Here is a 16,949-nt window from a genome sequence, read left to right on the forward strand (position 1 = left end):
GGTAAACCGAAATAAAGTTCGAACTGCTGCGAAGCTGATCCTCGGTTGCGGCGAGAAAACAGGAGAAACAGGAGGGAGGAAAGGAGGAAGGGCGGATGGGAGAAAGCAGAGGCGTTTAAAAAGGGAGAAGATTGGTAGAAGGGAGCCAGGGAATTATGTGTATTCTCGGAATGATTCATAAATAGTTTATTTTCGTACCGGGTACCGGAGAATCGTTAGTTACGAGGCGAGGTTACCGTCTCCATGTGGCGCCGTACGTTTCTTCGTGTGCGCCATATGCGTGCAACGCGACCAGGAACTGCACCAACGCGGATCAATCCGATATCCAATATTATGCACCGTATTTTTTTCCGAAATCCCTCTGCATAAATATAGATATAGAGGGGAAAATAAAATATAAGCGAGCAGAGGCGTTGAACCGCGAGCAACGTTCGTTCACCGTTGATACTTTTAAAAGAATATATAGGGGGATGCACATGGGGAGGTATAGTAAGTTTCGCTGTTTGAAAGATCAAGATCGGCGGCTGCTTAGCTACCTTCCACAGAGAAGAACTTGGAAATTTCTCTAGAATTTGTTATCCTTCTAAGGCAGCGAAATGGAAATGAAACGACGAAAGCCGATCGAATACACGTTCGACTTATGTCATTGTTGTTGTTGTTGTTGTTGGCAAATAACCATCGAATAATCAATACATGATTAAACAAATCGTCGAGGATGAATGGCTGTCGAACAAGGCGCAAAGAGAGTAAAAAATAAAGCCGAAAGCCAGATTAACGCTACAAAACAGCGGCCAAGTAATAAATTTCGTTCATCGGCTGCGGAACAGACGATATCTTCCGTAATTCCACGCACATATTAAACGAACGGTTATATCGATAATCGTATTAGCGATATATTATGGTCTCGTTAACGACCGCTCTCAAGCGGATCGGGTAATATTAACTGTTCTTCTTGCATTCCGGTTTGTCGATCGATTAATCATCCGGTTCGATTCTTCTCGAATCGCGATTAATTAATTACTTTGCATCGTCTGATCCGCGGTACGCGCATAGGCATTTGCGATCGGTGGAAAAATGCGAAACACTTGTTGCCTGCAAGTTCGAGGAGAGAAGTGGAATTTTTTGACGCGTCGAATTTTCAAAGGGAAAACTACTTGCCCGCTTCCTTTCGTCGGCCGTTTCCTCGAAAATCGAATAAGCAACGTTTTTACAGGGTGGCAGGCAGTCGAAGAATTTCAGCTGGCGCGTGGATCAACGCGCGACCAAAGAAACTGGAACGAGTGTAATTTGCATATTTTCCGAATGCACAAACAACTCGGTCAGGTGACACGTAGCGAAATTTTATATTTCAGCCGCGATAAAGGACGAAGAGAGGTAAGAGAGGTTTGGTAGTAGGGACGCGGACGATTTTCACCTTCGTCGAAATTCCGTGACGTTAAAATATTTAGAAGGCAACGTAAGTTTTCTAATTATACCAAAGAAGGTTTACTCTTTCGTTAGTATAACCGGCCAGGGGACAGATTTACGCATACGAGAGGAGAATTTCCTCCTATTTTTTCCGTTGGTTTCGCGCGTGTACCCGCCGCCTGTAGTATTTTCCGGGCTACAATTATGCGCAATTTATGACGGTCAACAACGAAATAGTTTCAGAAAACGCTGCTCAAGGTCTTGAAATTACGACTGTAGTAGCTTTAGTAAAATAGCGGCGGTAAACGGGCGGACGAAGGGGGTAGGAAGGAGCAAAAGAGATACGAAAAGAAAAGAACGAGGGTACCAGTAGTGCACGAGCATTGTTCAATTTTACAAACTCGTGCCGCTGTTAACGAATCAAATAAAATAAAAAGCAGAAAAGGTGAAAGCAACACGGCCGTAGTTTTTCGATAAAACAAAGGCACAAGTACCCACCGACGAGAGAAAAATATTTTCAATTACGCGTTCTCTAATTATAACTAGTAAAAGCGACAATTGGAATGAAAGGAGTCGTTTCGAGTCAAGTATTCCTTCAGTGAATTTTTGCCGATCGTAAGTTTTCTCTTTTCCTATCCTCGTCGAAGAAAAATTGAACACGGGACTTGATTAATGGCATATAAACGATAAAAAAAAAGAAAAGAGGAAAAAACTTCTATCGTCTATTTCTCCCTGTCGGAGGCATCCTTTTTTCCCTTTGTCACGTTCTAAACAAATTAAGCGCGTTACGATAATCGATACGAAGCAGATCCGTTGTCTTAAACGCTAGTTACTCGTAACCCGTCACATCGTATCTTATAATATCGTATCGTATCGTATCGTATCGTATCATTGTCGTTGCATCGACGACGTGTCACGTAATACTGCAAACGCAGGTGTACGCGATACTCATACTTCCGTATGCGGTTACGACTGTTCAAAACTAACGTACGAATCTACGCGCGAGGCAACAGTTTACTACTCTGCTGCTAGCTCGCGGTTCAGTAACCAACTTCCGTTCCCGTTTTCTAACATAGACGCTCTCCTCGTGATTCTATCAAAATTATTACCGAGAACTACTCGACAAATCTAGTCCTTGCTCTGCTCCTCTCGACTTCTTCGAAGCTCGAAGCACAAAACAGGGAAAATAAAGGCAGCCAGCTGTAATCTCGGAATTATAACTTCTTTGCGGCCTCGTGATATCGCGATATTAAGAACCGCATAAAGTTTCGATCACACGGTACCACTCGAACAGCCACTTCTGGCGTCGGCTTTTCCCTCTTCGCCTCCCACTCTTTTCTTTTCATCGCGGCGAATGCTCGAGACGCGCAATAAACCAGACAGTAATTGAATCGGTCACACAAGAAACCCCTGGTGTCTAATTTTCTCAGCACAGCCAGCTAACTAAGGATCTTTCTTTCGTGAGAATACGCGTTTCAAAAGACGTACAAGCGTCTAGCGACTCCGCCGCGTCTACGACAAACTGAACGCCAACGTACATCGAAATGGCTCAACCTTTGCTCGTTCGACCGGAAACTTTCCAAGGAAGCGCGTAAACATCAACGGACAAAGAGAATGTTTCCTTTCGATATCAAACGAAGCAACGATGGTCGACGCAGTTAAACGAACAATTAGCAATCGACGAAACGGTGTGTGACGAATCGTGCACGCGTGCTCCCTACCATCGTGCTCGAAATTTGTTTATCGACCCGTGCCTCCGCAAGGGTTCAACCCGCTCTCCATAGTTCGTGCGTCCGACCGGACTTCTCCAGACATTACTTTCTAACGCGCGGAGCCGAGGGTCGCGCTGCGAAACCGCGAAATATTTATAAACTCTTCCTTTCTTTGGACGTGAGGTCGACGTACAAACCGGTCGCAAGTGTCGGCGGTGCCGCACACGCGTACGTCCCACGCGGATATGTTTACGCCGGCATTAAAGTTGCCAAAAGAGTCGGCCCGACGAACAGGGAATCGCATTAGCATCATCCTGCACCAAGTGTTTGCACTTGGAGACGTTGGAATCTTCGCGATCATTGCCGGTGCAACAAGAGAAAACCGAGCGACGAGACGAAAGAAAAAGTAGCGGGCGTTCAGCCCGAGCAAAAAACACAGCGAGACACTCTTCGACGATGTCCGCGCGCGCGCGCGACCGCGCGTATTACTTCAAAGGTGCGGAACGCGCTCGATAATTTCTTCGATTCGAATGCAAGAGACCGCTTTCGGGCAGATTGGTTTCGGGTCGAAATTGCAATGACGTTTAACAGGGAGAAATCGAACGTTGGTCGGAGGGAGGAAGTCACGTTGAAATTCGCAAGCGGGGCGTTGCGTTAAACGCAACTAGAATCGTATAAAATAGATAAAACGGAGCAACGAAAGAACCGTTGCGCCATGAAATAAGAAGAGTTCCGACAAGCTCGGCGTGGCGCGACGCGGGCACGCCGAAGTCGTATCGCATCGCGGAACGTATTCCGTGTTCGGTGCATCGGTTTGTATTGCCTTGTTCGAGACGATGCATCCCCCGGGGCGAGTCAATTTCAGAATGGGAGAACGAAAATATCTGTTCTTCCGTATAGCAAGAAACTAGGCGGAGAAGCTCGGTATATAAATCAACCCGTTATGTACTTCGCTGACAACATAAGGAGATATGTTTGCGCGACGAAAGTTTCGCGAAGAAGACCAGTCGATACTTGCTCGCTGCGAATCGTAAGAAAAGCAAAGAGTATCGACAAGAGAAATCGGTAGACGCGTGACGAACGTTGCGAACTATGCCTGCGGAAGAGCTGATTGTCAGCCACGTGGCCGTGTCACGTCCGAGTAGCATGTTATAGGCACGAACGTGGCTCGGTCATATTCGAAATTGCCAAATATTTGCAAATCGCTTTGTTTCATACGCGATGTGTTAATTACGGCTCGATACAACTACCCCGGAACGCATTTAATAGCGCTCGTTAATTTTCCGAAAAACAAGCCGTCCAGCGACTATACTCGTACTTTCAATCTGCGTGTCGAGAGATGAATATTTGAAATGCCACGAACGATCCGGCGTATTGTCAATGTATTTGCTGCACGGCCGTGATTCATACGGAAATACGACGAAATTCCATCGATCGATGTACCAATAGATACGCAATAAATGCAGCCTCCAACGGCTTGCATTTTGAAAACATTTACGCTTTACGAGTTACAATTGCCATTCGACCGAATTTTTAACGAGGGCACACGTTCGCGAATGTTCCGTGTAATTTACCGATATCGTATTACAGGAGTATGTAACGATTCGTGAAACGTGTAGATGCTGCGGAAGGGGATGGGGAGGGGGGAACTAGCAACCTCTATTTTACGACAGAGCGATCTCGCAACTCGAAGAATTCGATTCGGCGGAATATGATCGCGAAGAGAAACGGATAAACGCATTTCCAGTAGTATAATAGGCTCGTTTGAACCCGCAAACGATTCGCTACAAACAATTTGCCTGAAATTGCCGTACGTGCGCGATTCGTGAAGATAAGCACTCGAGAGAACGGAAACGGCCCTCTTGAGAACGCGAACGAGCATCATCTCGGTAGCTCGCTCTGGTCTTACAAAAATTTCCCTCCGCGTTACTTCGTACACTCGTAAAGTCACACCGAGTACGAGTCTCGAAATTCGTGGCCTTCTTAGCCTGGTAATCGTCGAATTATCTCGCGATCCAAAAGCGATGGCAACTTGATTTATTTCATATCTTCTCCGTCTTACCCCACACCCACCGTTAAATCGAGACTCTGCCATCGAGTCAGGAAAATGTCATTGGACAACTTTCGACAGGCACAGCTTCGCCGATTTGCCTCCTCCTCTCTTAGCCACTCTCTTTCCATTCGAACAGTGTCCGTTGTCGTTAAATGCCCGCGGAGAGTACGATTAACCACCGCGCTGAGCAAACGAGAAAATAAAAAGGAACCGCGATTGTTTCGTGACGCGAGTCAAAGGGAAAGGTAAATGTAATTGGAAGAAACGTTGGATGCACGTCGCCAAGTGAACGCAGATCGTCGTCGTCGCCTGTGTCCCTTTCTTTCCGACTCGCTCTTCGACTATTAATCTTCGGGCCGGAGGAGGAAAACGGCATAAATTTTGAAATAGTAGAAATTCATGGACGACCTTTTCAGAAAAAAGTACCGCCGGTATTCGGTGTAACGCGGCTAAAAATTCCAGCTGCCTTTGAACCCGAGATAAACGCGTCTTTCTACAAAGAGAAATCCTAAAAGTTAGCAGCATCCCTATCTACCTCGTAGTTCGGCTTGCCACCGCCGCTACCTCCAACCCTCCTCCTACCACCATCGTCGGTATCTACTAGGAAAGTGGTAGACGGAGAAAGAGACGAGGCAGGGAGATGAACGAGGGAAAGAAAAACGAACGAGGAAAAGAGAAGAACAGGGGATGAAGAAATTGAGAGAAAACCAGGAAACAAGAGGAAGAACGGGAAAAGGATGCAAAGAGAGAAACGTAACGACACAAGCAAGAAGAAAAAGATGAGAACGATGCGGGAAAATGAGACACGTAAGAAAATAAAGAGGGAAGGAGAAAAAGAACGAAAAAGGAGCGAAAAATTGGCCGAAGAGAGGCAAAGAGGGTAGAGGCGGAGCTCGACTCGATTCCAATATGCGATAAATCTCACGTAGCTGCGAATTCCATTCTATAGAATTAATTTCAAGACTTACAAATTTCAAAGAGTCGAGTAACCTCTTCATTTGGAAAAAAATACTTGGAATCTCGAAAGCTTGCCACGAACCAACCAAACGGTAACAATTTTGACGTAAATTCGACGTGTCTGCGTTGCGGTATCTTTGTACCGTAACGCGTGAAAGATCTACCTTTCAGGTTCGCGATACTTTCGGAGCAGTACGGTCCTTTAACGTTGCCAAATTCGTCAACGCATCTAAAATGCCTGGCGACGCTCTCAAAGACGCGTTAATGCCGGATCTTCGTGTATCGTTAAGCAAATTGCTAAAAAATTCGCGACAGAAGGGATCGAATACCTATCGCTCGGGAGGAGGAAATGTCAAGCAGACGCGACTGAGGAGGTTGAGAAGGAAGAAGGGAGAAAGAGAGAGAAGGAAAGGAGAGCCGGGGTGCCGGAACGAGCGGGGCCGACCCTGCGCGCAGCCTCCCCAGTCCACCCCGAAGATTCAGTCGTCGTGCGGCAGAGGAGGACCGAGGAACGCCCGGTCGAAGCACGCTGCTCTTCTCTCGATTCGTCTCACTTGCAACCCTCTCTGTTCCTCCGTTGGTCGGTCGGACGCACGCTCGTTGCCTCCCTTCGGTCGGTACGGTGCGTGCTACGGCTACGAGTGAAAACGGAGCTACGAGGACGCTTGCTGGCGTTTCGGTATATCCAACGAAACTGTTGCGACCAATACGGTAAAATCCCGACAACAACCGGAACATTCGGAAGAGAAACGATCGAAACATCGAAACTCCACGTCACCGCAATGTACGAAGCTCGATCCTCTGCGTGAATTCTACAATCGTACGAACATCGACGCCGGTCTGGGCTAGTCAACCTGTCTCCTCCGAATCTTTGCTTGCCTGTACCGTCTCTCTGTGTTCCTCTCTCTCTCTCTCTCTCTCTCTCTCTCTCTCACTCACTCACTCTCTCTCTCTCTTTCTCTCTCTCACTCGCGAAAGGCGAAAGGCGCAAAGGCGAAGGGTGGGTAGTGATATTGCATGCCGCGATACTGGACACAGTGGTGGTAGTGTTTCTAGTGGTGGTGGTGGTGGTGGTGGTGGTGGTAGTAGTGATGATGATAGTGGTGGTGGCGGCGGCGGCAGTGATACCAGGGATGCTGGTGGTAGTGACGGTTTAAATTTCAGCCGCGTGCTCGGGTTCACGTACGTGAGCCATTACACGGGTCCACGGACTTTCTCGCCAACCGAGTAGGATATACGAGCGCTAGTCACGGTTCGCGGATGCAAATTTCGGTCCAACTCCTCGAGGTGCTGTATAATTTCTTTTTTGTCGGTAGCGCATTGGTACGCGCGAACCGAGCGGTCTCCGCTGCCACTTCTCCTCCGCCAGAGTTGCCGCGTGCGTGGACGCGTGTCTCTTGTCCATCGTATGGATTTCGAGTGCGTGCTTCGCCGAAAGGATCCACGTCCATCCGACGTCCGTGCGTGTCTGTTTCGCGAACGCGACAGCAAAGAGATTCGATAGAGCCGGCACGAAAACGGGGAATACGATGTCCTGGCCGAGTCGCGCTCGTTCTCATGGCTCTCCGCTCGAATTCGCTATTCGATGCACGTTCGTACGCGAATCGACGGGTCGAACAACCAGTTGCGAGGCAATCGCGAATTCACCACGATGAAAAAAGAATCGGCGAGATCGACCGATGTTTGTCTCCGTTGCGACCAAAGCCAGACGAATGTTCGTGAATCGTTTTACGGCAAAAAATCCGCTCCAAGTATAATACATATATTCGCCTGCGCGCGAAGATGGAACGAAACCAATATTTACGTCGCTGTGATTTACGCTCGCGACGACTTTCCTCGAATATCACGGTCCACGAGAGAGCTCGGAACGAGACCGGCTCCGTAGATGAGAATCGTACCTCGTAGGCATTTCGTCGAACAAAGGTTGAACGTTGATCGTCTGCGAAATCGTAATTCAACGGTTTTCTCCGAGCTCGCGCGGTTTCAACGTTTACTTACGCGAGTCCTCTCGCGTAGCAAAATGCCCGCAGGTGATAACTCGTTGGAAAAAGAGTACATTTATATTACGACGTCGAACCGTTTCTCTTTTCTTCCCATTTCTCCGAACGGTCTGACATTAAATTTCCACGCCGCCGGTAGTTCGTAAGAGTTGGATTAAACGTAACACGATGATCGATTACGCGACGCGGCGGACACAATCATCGACTGCTCCACGCTGTCTGCTTCCTCGAAAACCAGGATAGAAAGAGGTAAAACAGAGACTATCTTTTTATCGGAGAGGCCAAGTGGCTGGCGGTATACGAACAAGCGTATTGTTCGAAAGCTTGTTACATTAGACGAAAGTAGAGTGTAGTATCGATAACGGCGTTTTCTCTTTCTCCCTGGTAGGAAACCCTTGGGTGGCGGCGAGCGATCGTAAATACGTTGTAAACATTACCGATTCTCCGATATCGGAACTCGGTTTGATGGTGCAGTTCTTCCGCGAGAAAGAAAAAAGATACGGACGAGCATGTACAGACGGCTGTGTATACGCGTATGCATACTATACGCGCATATACATCGAGCAAGTTTGCATTATGGAAATCCACGGACTTTACGACTTTTCGAAGATATCGCGTACATTTCCTTATCTCGGTTTAAGGCTCTCCGGCAAACGTTTATCTCCGTGGCGTAAAGAGGATAGATAGACTCCGCAAAATCGGCAATGATCTCGTTCCGCAGTGAGATATACCTGGTAGCCTCCTCCATTTTCCATCCCGTGAAATATTTATATTCACGGAGAGCAAGGTCGAGGAAGGGAGAATTTTTCCATGGAAACGCGGACGATTGTTCGACTCGTGGTCAGAACAGACAGCAGCAGATTCTCCGGGTATTTCGTGAATTGGATCCGCGGCCTTGCGCGTGTTCCCGGTACCGGTCGATCGCGCGGGAATGAATATCGGTAACCGTGCGACAGACGAATACAGAGGGTCGATGGTTCCCCGTCGTATTCCACTCTTTCTCGTTGAATAGAAATGCCAAACTACGCGCTTTTTTATTTTTTTATTTTTGTTCTGGCGTCGAGCGTTGTGTCGGAACGAACCATCGGGAAGAACAATTCGGGGGAGGGCTAGGGGTGAGAAAAATATGGCCCGGGTGCTACGTCGATCCAACTTGCCCGTTTATTTTTTTTTTTTTTTTTCTTTCTTTTTCCGGCACTCGAGAATCGTCGACCGTTCCGAATATCGGTCACTGCAAATGAGATTCGTAGAAACGAAAACGCAACTGCGCGAGAATCAAACACCGGTGGTCGGACCGGGCGCTTTCTTCCTTCACTTGGCGCGTCTAGCGAGAGACTCTTCACAGGGTGAAAGCAAACCGAATCACGACGAAAGAAAAACGGGGAAACACCGCGAAAGAGAGAGGGACAAAGAGAGCGTGGAGAAGAGGGTGGCAAGTGCCGGATTAACTAGCTTGTTTAAATGTTTAGATTGCCAGGTGGCAAAACTCTTCTTCTCCGTTCCGATGCAATTCGAATCGATCGACCGCTAAAAATCCGCTCGCGTTCGAGGTTATCGTCGTCAAGGGGAAGCTCCGAGCTTTTTCAACGGATTTAAATGCTCGACGGGTCCTAGAAGCAAATAAACCAACGGAAAAATCAGAACAAGCTCTCCGAGCAGTACAATAAGAGCTCTGGTTTATAATTTCAGCATCGTGTACTCAAAACCTTTTGACACGGAGATACATCAGTACCAATTGAGAAATAAAAGTCGCAAAACATCGTCGGACGCGAGCGGATTCCTCTCCGGAAGATGAAATTCCAGTCGCGATCGTGTCGTCTCTACACGAAGAAACACGCGGACGTGACCGTCCTGACGACGATGAATTAGACGGTTCGGCGAACACGAACATCACGGTAAAAGTTTCAATGTTTCGTCTCTTTTATGAGACATTTGCCGCGGATGAACGTCTTTCGAGAAAGAAGTACAATCCCGATCAGATCTAGCGAAACGGGTCTCGTTAAAAGAGGCAAACGCGGACCGCACGATATCCTTTCTCGAGCAAGAAGAACAGCTTTAACCGTAAGAGCGTCTCGCGAGTAAAACGAGTGGTCGGTGAATAGAGTCAGCTGGAGTATACGATAGACGTCGCGTAATCTGAAAACCGTTCGGCTGATTAAATCGTGGCTAAGCGAACGTAGGTGTCGTTCTATAGCCGTGACCCGGTATCCTTTTAGAAACGAACGGATTCGCCGGCGCAGGAAAAGGAAACGAAGAGCGTACGTGCACGATGCCAGCCAGAACGACGTCAAAGGGTAGAACGCAGCAAGAAGAGAGCGGAACGTGGTCGAACCGATACTCGCAACAACACCGTTCGATTTTACACTTTTATACGAAACGAGCTACGCCGATCACCGTTCCCGTGTTGTTTCGGCCTGACGGTTGTGCCTTTTGATTCGTACACGAAAATAGAGGCGAGTGACCGGTGAACGTTGACTAAAGCGCGCGACCATTGCCAACAAACGAAACGTCGCCGCTTGCCTCGTCGACGTCGACATCAGCGAATCAACGTTGACGTGAGAACGATACGGGAAACGGTGGTGATTCGAGCGGCGTGACTGCGCGTGACGATCGACGCTCCCAAATGGATGGAAAGAGTACGCCCGAGTCTTAAACCGGCCTGTAAATAGTCTGTCGTAATTCTCGTCACGCGGCTCCGATATCCCTTAAGTGGCGATATCCCCGGTCAGGTTGTTTCGCAAGCGTACGCAGACTTTCTTTCCTTTTCGCGAGCGAAACGAACCGGAGGAAATAGTGGCGAGCGAAAAACGTGGTGCAGTCTCCAGATTCCAATCGGGAAAAAACGAGAAAGCAGGAAAGGAGAAAGGATATAAAAGGAAACGTCCAGGAAGGAGCCTAATGTTTCTCAACGACATGGAGCTGCTAATGTTCTTAGCAGTAACGGCCTCTCTTTTGGGTTATTGCCAAACAGATGAAAAAGGTAATGTATAGACGTCACTTGGACGGTGACGAAAGAAACGCGAGCTTTGCTTTCGGCTGTTGCCATCGCGCGATCGTAAATCCAGGGATGCACGATGGAAAACCGGCAAACATCGACAGAGATTAACTTTTATGGTCAGCGAAACGAGTGGCCGCCGCGAATGTACTTATATCACCGATACCGACCTCTTTTTCAATGGTCCAACGATCTACCACTGCGCTTTTAATAACCAACGAAAACGCGCCAGTCGTAAACACGGGGATACGGCTTGCTCGTTCTACGATCAGTCGATCCAACGGTTCTTATTTTCCAACGATTCCTGGATCGACGAACCTCGCGTCTATCCTTTTAACGATAATTTTTCGTCGAACGTTTGCTCGTTTCTTTCTAGCGGACGCAAAAATTTCAACGATACAATTGCGACACGACAGAAAAAGGGATGTGAAAAGAAAAGGTGCACCGTGAGGCTTTACGCGCGTAAAAATGAATTTTCAAGGATCCAATTATTTTCTCGCGGATAATATCGCGAGAGAAATTTCCATTTTGACAATAATTCAGAAACTGTTGACCGAAAGTATCGAGAAAGAGGCAAACGAACAGCGACGACGGAGTATCACTCCGTACGGAATCTGCCCGTTTTTAATTAGAGTTATCAATCGCGTCAGAACTAAAAAATATTTCGCTGTTGTTGGATGACAAAGTAAACGAAACAGCAAATATGGAACGGTTAATTGCAAACATTAATTACAAAATTAGTTTGCCCCGTTTCGTTTCGCGAAAATTATAGCAAAGAGAAGTAACGTAATAATATGAGATGTGGTTCGCTCGGTTCACGGTGACGCAGATGAAATACCAAAGTATGATATCTGCAGCCGCGGTTTCGATCGTCACTAATTGCCACGATACAGTCCGTGATTCAGTGATTTTCGTCTCGTGTTCTTACCTATTTATGGCTACCGCCCACTTAACGACACATGAACAGCATCAGATCGATATCGACTTATTTACGTTCTGTAGCCGAGAGAACCAACCTAATCCAAGTCTGTGCTTTTCGAAATCCAGTTATACACACAGCGCGTCATTGCACTTTCTTTATTTTATCAAAACAACATGGGCCTATTTATAGGTCCGTTATAAATAGAAAAAGGATCTAAGTGGATCAAACTACTTTCAGTGGCCACTGTTTATCCGTATGACGTCGACTTTTCGTTCTATTTCCTTTTGAACGATTTATAGTTTACGATTCGATACACAGAGACAACGAACCTTTCGAGAGATTTAATTTTAGCGGTGAGAGAGGGAAAGAAGAAACGACGATCGAATCGAAAACGTGAAATCGCGATTTTTCATCTTGACACGACTGTGATGGAGCGTGTAAAAAAACGGAACTAGCCACCGTATCCATCTCTTTATTCGAGGCTACGCATCACTAGCCGATCATCGATGCACCGATAAAGCTTCAATTAATCCTCGTATAGAGCATACGCGCCGATCATTCGACGAACAAAGTACGAACTTGACCGATTAACAGATTTTTCGAAACCTTCCATCTAAAATAACGTTGCCTGGAGAAGGACGCGGCGCGCATCGGATTTGCGTATAACCGCCAACATCCGCGAGGGTTATCAGTTTTACGTAAACTGTGCTTCATCTACTCGCTTCGTGACTTTGATCGGGTATTAAATTTTAGCGAAAGGATACGATGAAGAAACGAAGAAAGGATAGCTAGAAGTTTGCCCATCGACCAACAAGGTGTAATCAGTTTTTCATTTAACCGGCTAATCCATCGTTTAGCGGATATTGCGAACGCCAACGATCGAATTATATGAGGTAGAAACTTTTAGCCGAAGCTTGAAAAACAATTACCTGCTATTTTTCGTTGTAACTGAGTCGAAAACGAAATTTATCGCTATCGATTTTACAGAAACCATTCTTGATCCTCGGCTACGTATTTCTGTAATAGCCGAACGTCGAGGGCAATCTAGCCGAACATCGAAATACCATGATGGAAATAGCAATAGCAACACGAGTTTAATCAATTTCCCGTTTATCTCGCGTTCCATTTCACTAATCCATCATTTTGCTGGGAAATTAATGCTACGTCGACGCTTGGCCCGCGATTCGAAAGCGTCCGTTTTTCGAGCAGTCGACGCTTTCTCAGTCGAAAGGAGCGTATCGACAGATTTTGTTAATTAAATACGACTGGCCGTTTAACGGCCAATCATCGTTGAAAAGCCGAAATCTCTATTCAGCGCGGTATGCGAAAATTTCGCGCGTCGATTCGCGGAAAATCGTGAATACCGTGAAACGTGGCATCTTAATCCAACGCATTTCACGCGCTCCATTGAAAACCGAAATCCGTCGACGCGACAAAAACGGAATCGCGATACAAGAACGATATCGTCGTAGTCACCTTGCCGTTTATCCAGCTCATCTGTGCTTTATAGACTGCTATAGTTGTTCGTTGGAAACTTCGAACCGACAGGTGCATCGCTGAGTAAAACCAATTCCACCGATGGGACGCATCTACCACGCGACTATGTACCGTGTACTTGTCTCATCTTGTCTCGTCTCGAATTCAACGTGGGTTTACTTTACCGAAAAGAAGACGAATACGATGCGGCAGCCGCTCGATGCTTTACCATTCGTAATACGCGAGTTAAGAAGAGACAAGGCCGAGTTCGCTACAATTCCACGAACACGTCCGACGTCAAGTATTAGCTAAGAATGACGTTTATTGGTCAGATGTGGGGTTAGCTTGCAGAAACGCTACCCCCAAGCGACTGACTTTGCGCCATTTCTCTGCCCTATTATCTTGGTAATTAGCGATCGATCAACATTTCCGATAAGAGAAAATCTGTTTGTAGTTGGATAAGGATCTCGACCTCGTTATTTCTAGATTGTGCCTTGCGCCGATAAATTCGAACCGTGAAAACAATAAACCCTGTGCGTAAAAATCCACGGATTCCGGTTAACGGGCACGCGTTCGTGTCGTACGGTATCATCGCTGAACTCTGCCATCGCCAACCAAACTACATTCAACCGCGATACAGAGCTACGGGAATAGTCTATGCGTGAATAACAATATTACGATCTACACGGTGACCTGAAATCGATGAAAACGATTCGCGGTCGACGTTAATGCTTTTATGCGCTGTTCAACGATGATAGCAAAAGAAAAGCGAAGAGAAAGAAACAGAGATGAAAGAACGGCCCCGAAGAAAGAGAAAAAGAGGATCCTACGTAGTTAATGACCCGTGCGGTTATTCTACGTACTCGACCGCTTTCTTAGATCATTTACACGCCACTGGGAAATAAACTCTTTACAAGTCTCAACGTTCGGTGTAAGAGGACGTGCGATTTCTCGGTATACAGCTAGATACGAGATCTCTCCTTCAACGGTCGTTTAAAGGAGTTGAAGTCGTTCATTCATCGGTCTTGCCAACCTTTTCAATCGCCTACTGTATTTTCTTTCTTCCCTTTTATCCCTTCTTCTTCTCTTCATTACGTTGTCCTCTTTCTCCGTGTTCGACACGATCGAAGTATATCGAATAATGAAAAATATCAAATCATAACGATCGACAACGTCAAATAAATTTTGCTGCGTCGTGGCGCGGCATCGGCCGTTTATTTGCCACGGCTATAGTTCTCCTTTCGCAGTTGTTTCGATTTCCGTAAAATTCCCTATATTTTGCGAGGCATCGCCGCGGCGATGTGAATTAAACAGGCAAAAATCCATTTTGATACGGTTGCAAAAGCGCAGCAGCTGAATATTTTACATCGATAAAAATTACACGATCCTTTTATTCACGACCAAATGATAAATAGTTTATAAGCAGGTTTTAACGTTATTAAGAGCGATCAATTATCGTATAAATATCTACACTGAAATTATTACTTATTCTACCGAGTGAAAAAAGATTGTCCGAACTGTGCCGTATATACGGAATTTTCCCGAAAGCACCGATTACGCGTCTAATCACATTCCTCGGAGCAAATTATTTATCAAGGTTTTAATAACGTTTCCATGTGTATGAAATTTTTATACGAATGATATGTACGGAACAAACAGGCGAAAATTAAAACGTTGAAACACACCGAGGTTCGACAAAATCGAATATCAAATTCAATTTGATTGTTCGAGGAATTAAATCGTTTAAGCATCTACGATATAAAGCGACGCGTTCAAAACGAACATTTTTATCGATAAAATGGAAAAGCGTGGTTCAAACAACTCGTGCGTTCCTCTACGAAACGCAGAAAAGGAATAATCAACAATTTCTAAAGTTTTCGTTTATTTGCAATGTTTGCATCGATTCGTAGAACTCATCCCCAACGAAATTAAGGGAACGGAAAATATGCGCAAACAATGGTATCGAATTGTTTCACAGATTCTATCGGTTTGTTGATCGATCGCTGTACATTGTCGTGATCCGAAATGACCTTGACCGCCAATGAAACGACCTCGATAACTCCCATGTCATTTAAACGACCTTAATTTCTAACGACGCACGATCCGATTCTCTCAATCTACCTTATTTTTTATTCAAGCCGAAACTTTCATAGCAACAACGAGATTACCTATCTACTGTTTACAACGAACCCGATTTCCGTTTTATCGTGTTATTTTCCTCTTTTAAATCCTATCCTTTTAAGGAACGATTTTAAGAAACTAAACTGTACGTTTGTGCGTCTGTAAAAATACGCTCTACATTTTGTAGCTTATTTTAAGTAGAAACGTGTATGCCAATAAGAGTGTTCAAAACGTATACACCTTCGAAGTAACCTAGTACAAAGGAACGAGCAAACATATACTATACATTCATATTTCACGCATCGATAGCTGAACGATTGCCATCCGGAAGGAACAATAAATTTTTCAAATTTATTACAGTGTCATTTTATGGTGCGAGCTACATTCATCTTCCGGTACAAGAAGCTAAGGGTGCGACTGACATCAGCTTCCGGTTTCGAACTCATCTCGCGGACGCTATGCTGCTATTGGCCGCTGGCAAGACGGATTACTGCCTGATCAAACTCGAAGCCGGCAGATTGAAGGTTCGTTTGCCCTCAATGCTTACTTCTATTAATAGGCTTTCTGTTTGGAGCTCCGTGGTCGCTCGTCGTTAACCAACCGCACGTGCTACAGTCCGACGCGACAGTCAGACTTACGTCCCTCTCTTCCTGTCCCTCTTTCTCTCTCTCTCTCTCTCTCTCTCTTTCTCTCTTTCTGTTTGACTCTCTATCTTTCTACAACCGAGCTAAGAAATTAGGCTTGCTTTGATACATAGAGAAAGGGATGAAAAAAGAGAAGGGGAAACGCATAGAGCTAAAACACTGCACCACGACCGCGATAAAAAATGCGAAAGGTGAAACACGATTTTCATGCACACGTCCAACGATGACGTTTTACCGGTTGGTTTTATAACTTCGATAAAAACCGTGATTTTAACGTCGCATCGTTGCCCCGTTTTATTCGAACCATTAAAACTCCGCAAGTAAAAACATCTTATTTATGTACGCCGTTGCTCGTGAGGAGCACGAGCAACGGTTAAAAGGGGGAGAAACAGGGCAGATCGATGCATCTCATGGCAGAATAACATTTATCGGCGAAAGAAGAAAACAACCATCTTTTTTCTTCTCTTTGCCTATTTTTCTCTCCCTTTCCCTTTCCCATTACGTAAAAAGCGTTCGTAAAATTCACTCTCGAGCAAAGTTAACGCCTTCCTTTGACTTTGTTTAAATCAATTCCAGGGCATTAAGTTCTCTCTGAATCAGCCGGGCATGAAACGCGCCAAGCCAATAATGAGTTTCAGCGTAAACTTTGATATAAAATACAT

General features: G+C 45.9%; 2 protein-coding genes across 9 annotated transcripts in view; one reads left to right on the forward strand and one right to left on the reverse strand.

Moving 5' to 3' along the window:
• Positions 1 to 16,949, forward strand: part of LOC122577809 (chondroitin sulfate proteoglycan 4) — a 49,756-nt gene that overhangs the window by 10,737 nt on the left and 22,070 nt on the right. Inside the window, exons 1-3 of one of the 8 annotated variants that reach the window (XM_043749411.1) lie at positions 6,622 to 7,416; positions 10,346 to 11,109; positions 16,004 to 16,167. In XM_043749411.1, the coding sequence (XP_043605346.1) occupies positions 11,028 to 11,109; positions 16,004 to 16,167 (246 nt within the window). In that variant the 5' untranslated portion in view covers positions 6,622 to 7,416; positions 10,346 to 11,027. The other 7 variants (XM_043749422.1, XM_043749431.1, XM_043749441.1 and 4 more) reach the window with 7 other exon arrangements.
• The window catches only part of LOC122577974 (trigger factor-like), a 47,442-nt gene that overhangs the window by 7,889 nt on the left and 22,604 nt on the right, over positions 1 to 16,949 (reverse strand). The window lies entirely within an intron of this gene.

The sequence above is a fragment of the Bombus pyrosoma genome, linkage group LG1, assembly GCF_014825855.1.
Source record: "Bombus pyrosoma isolate SC7728 linkage group LG1, ASM1482585v1, whole genome shotgun sequence".
Lineage (NCBI taxonomy): Eukaryota > Metazoa > Arthropoda > Insecta > Hymenoptera > Apidae > Bombus > Bombus pyrosoma.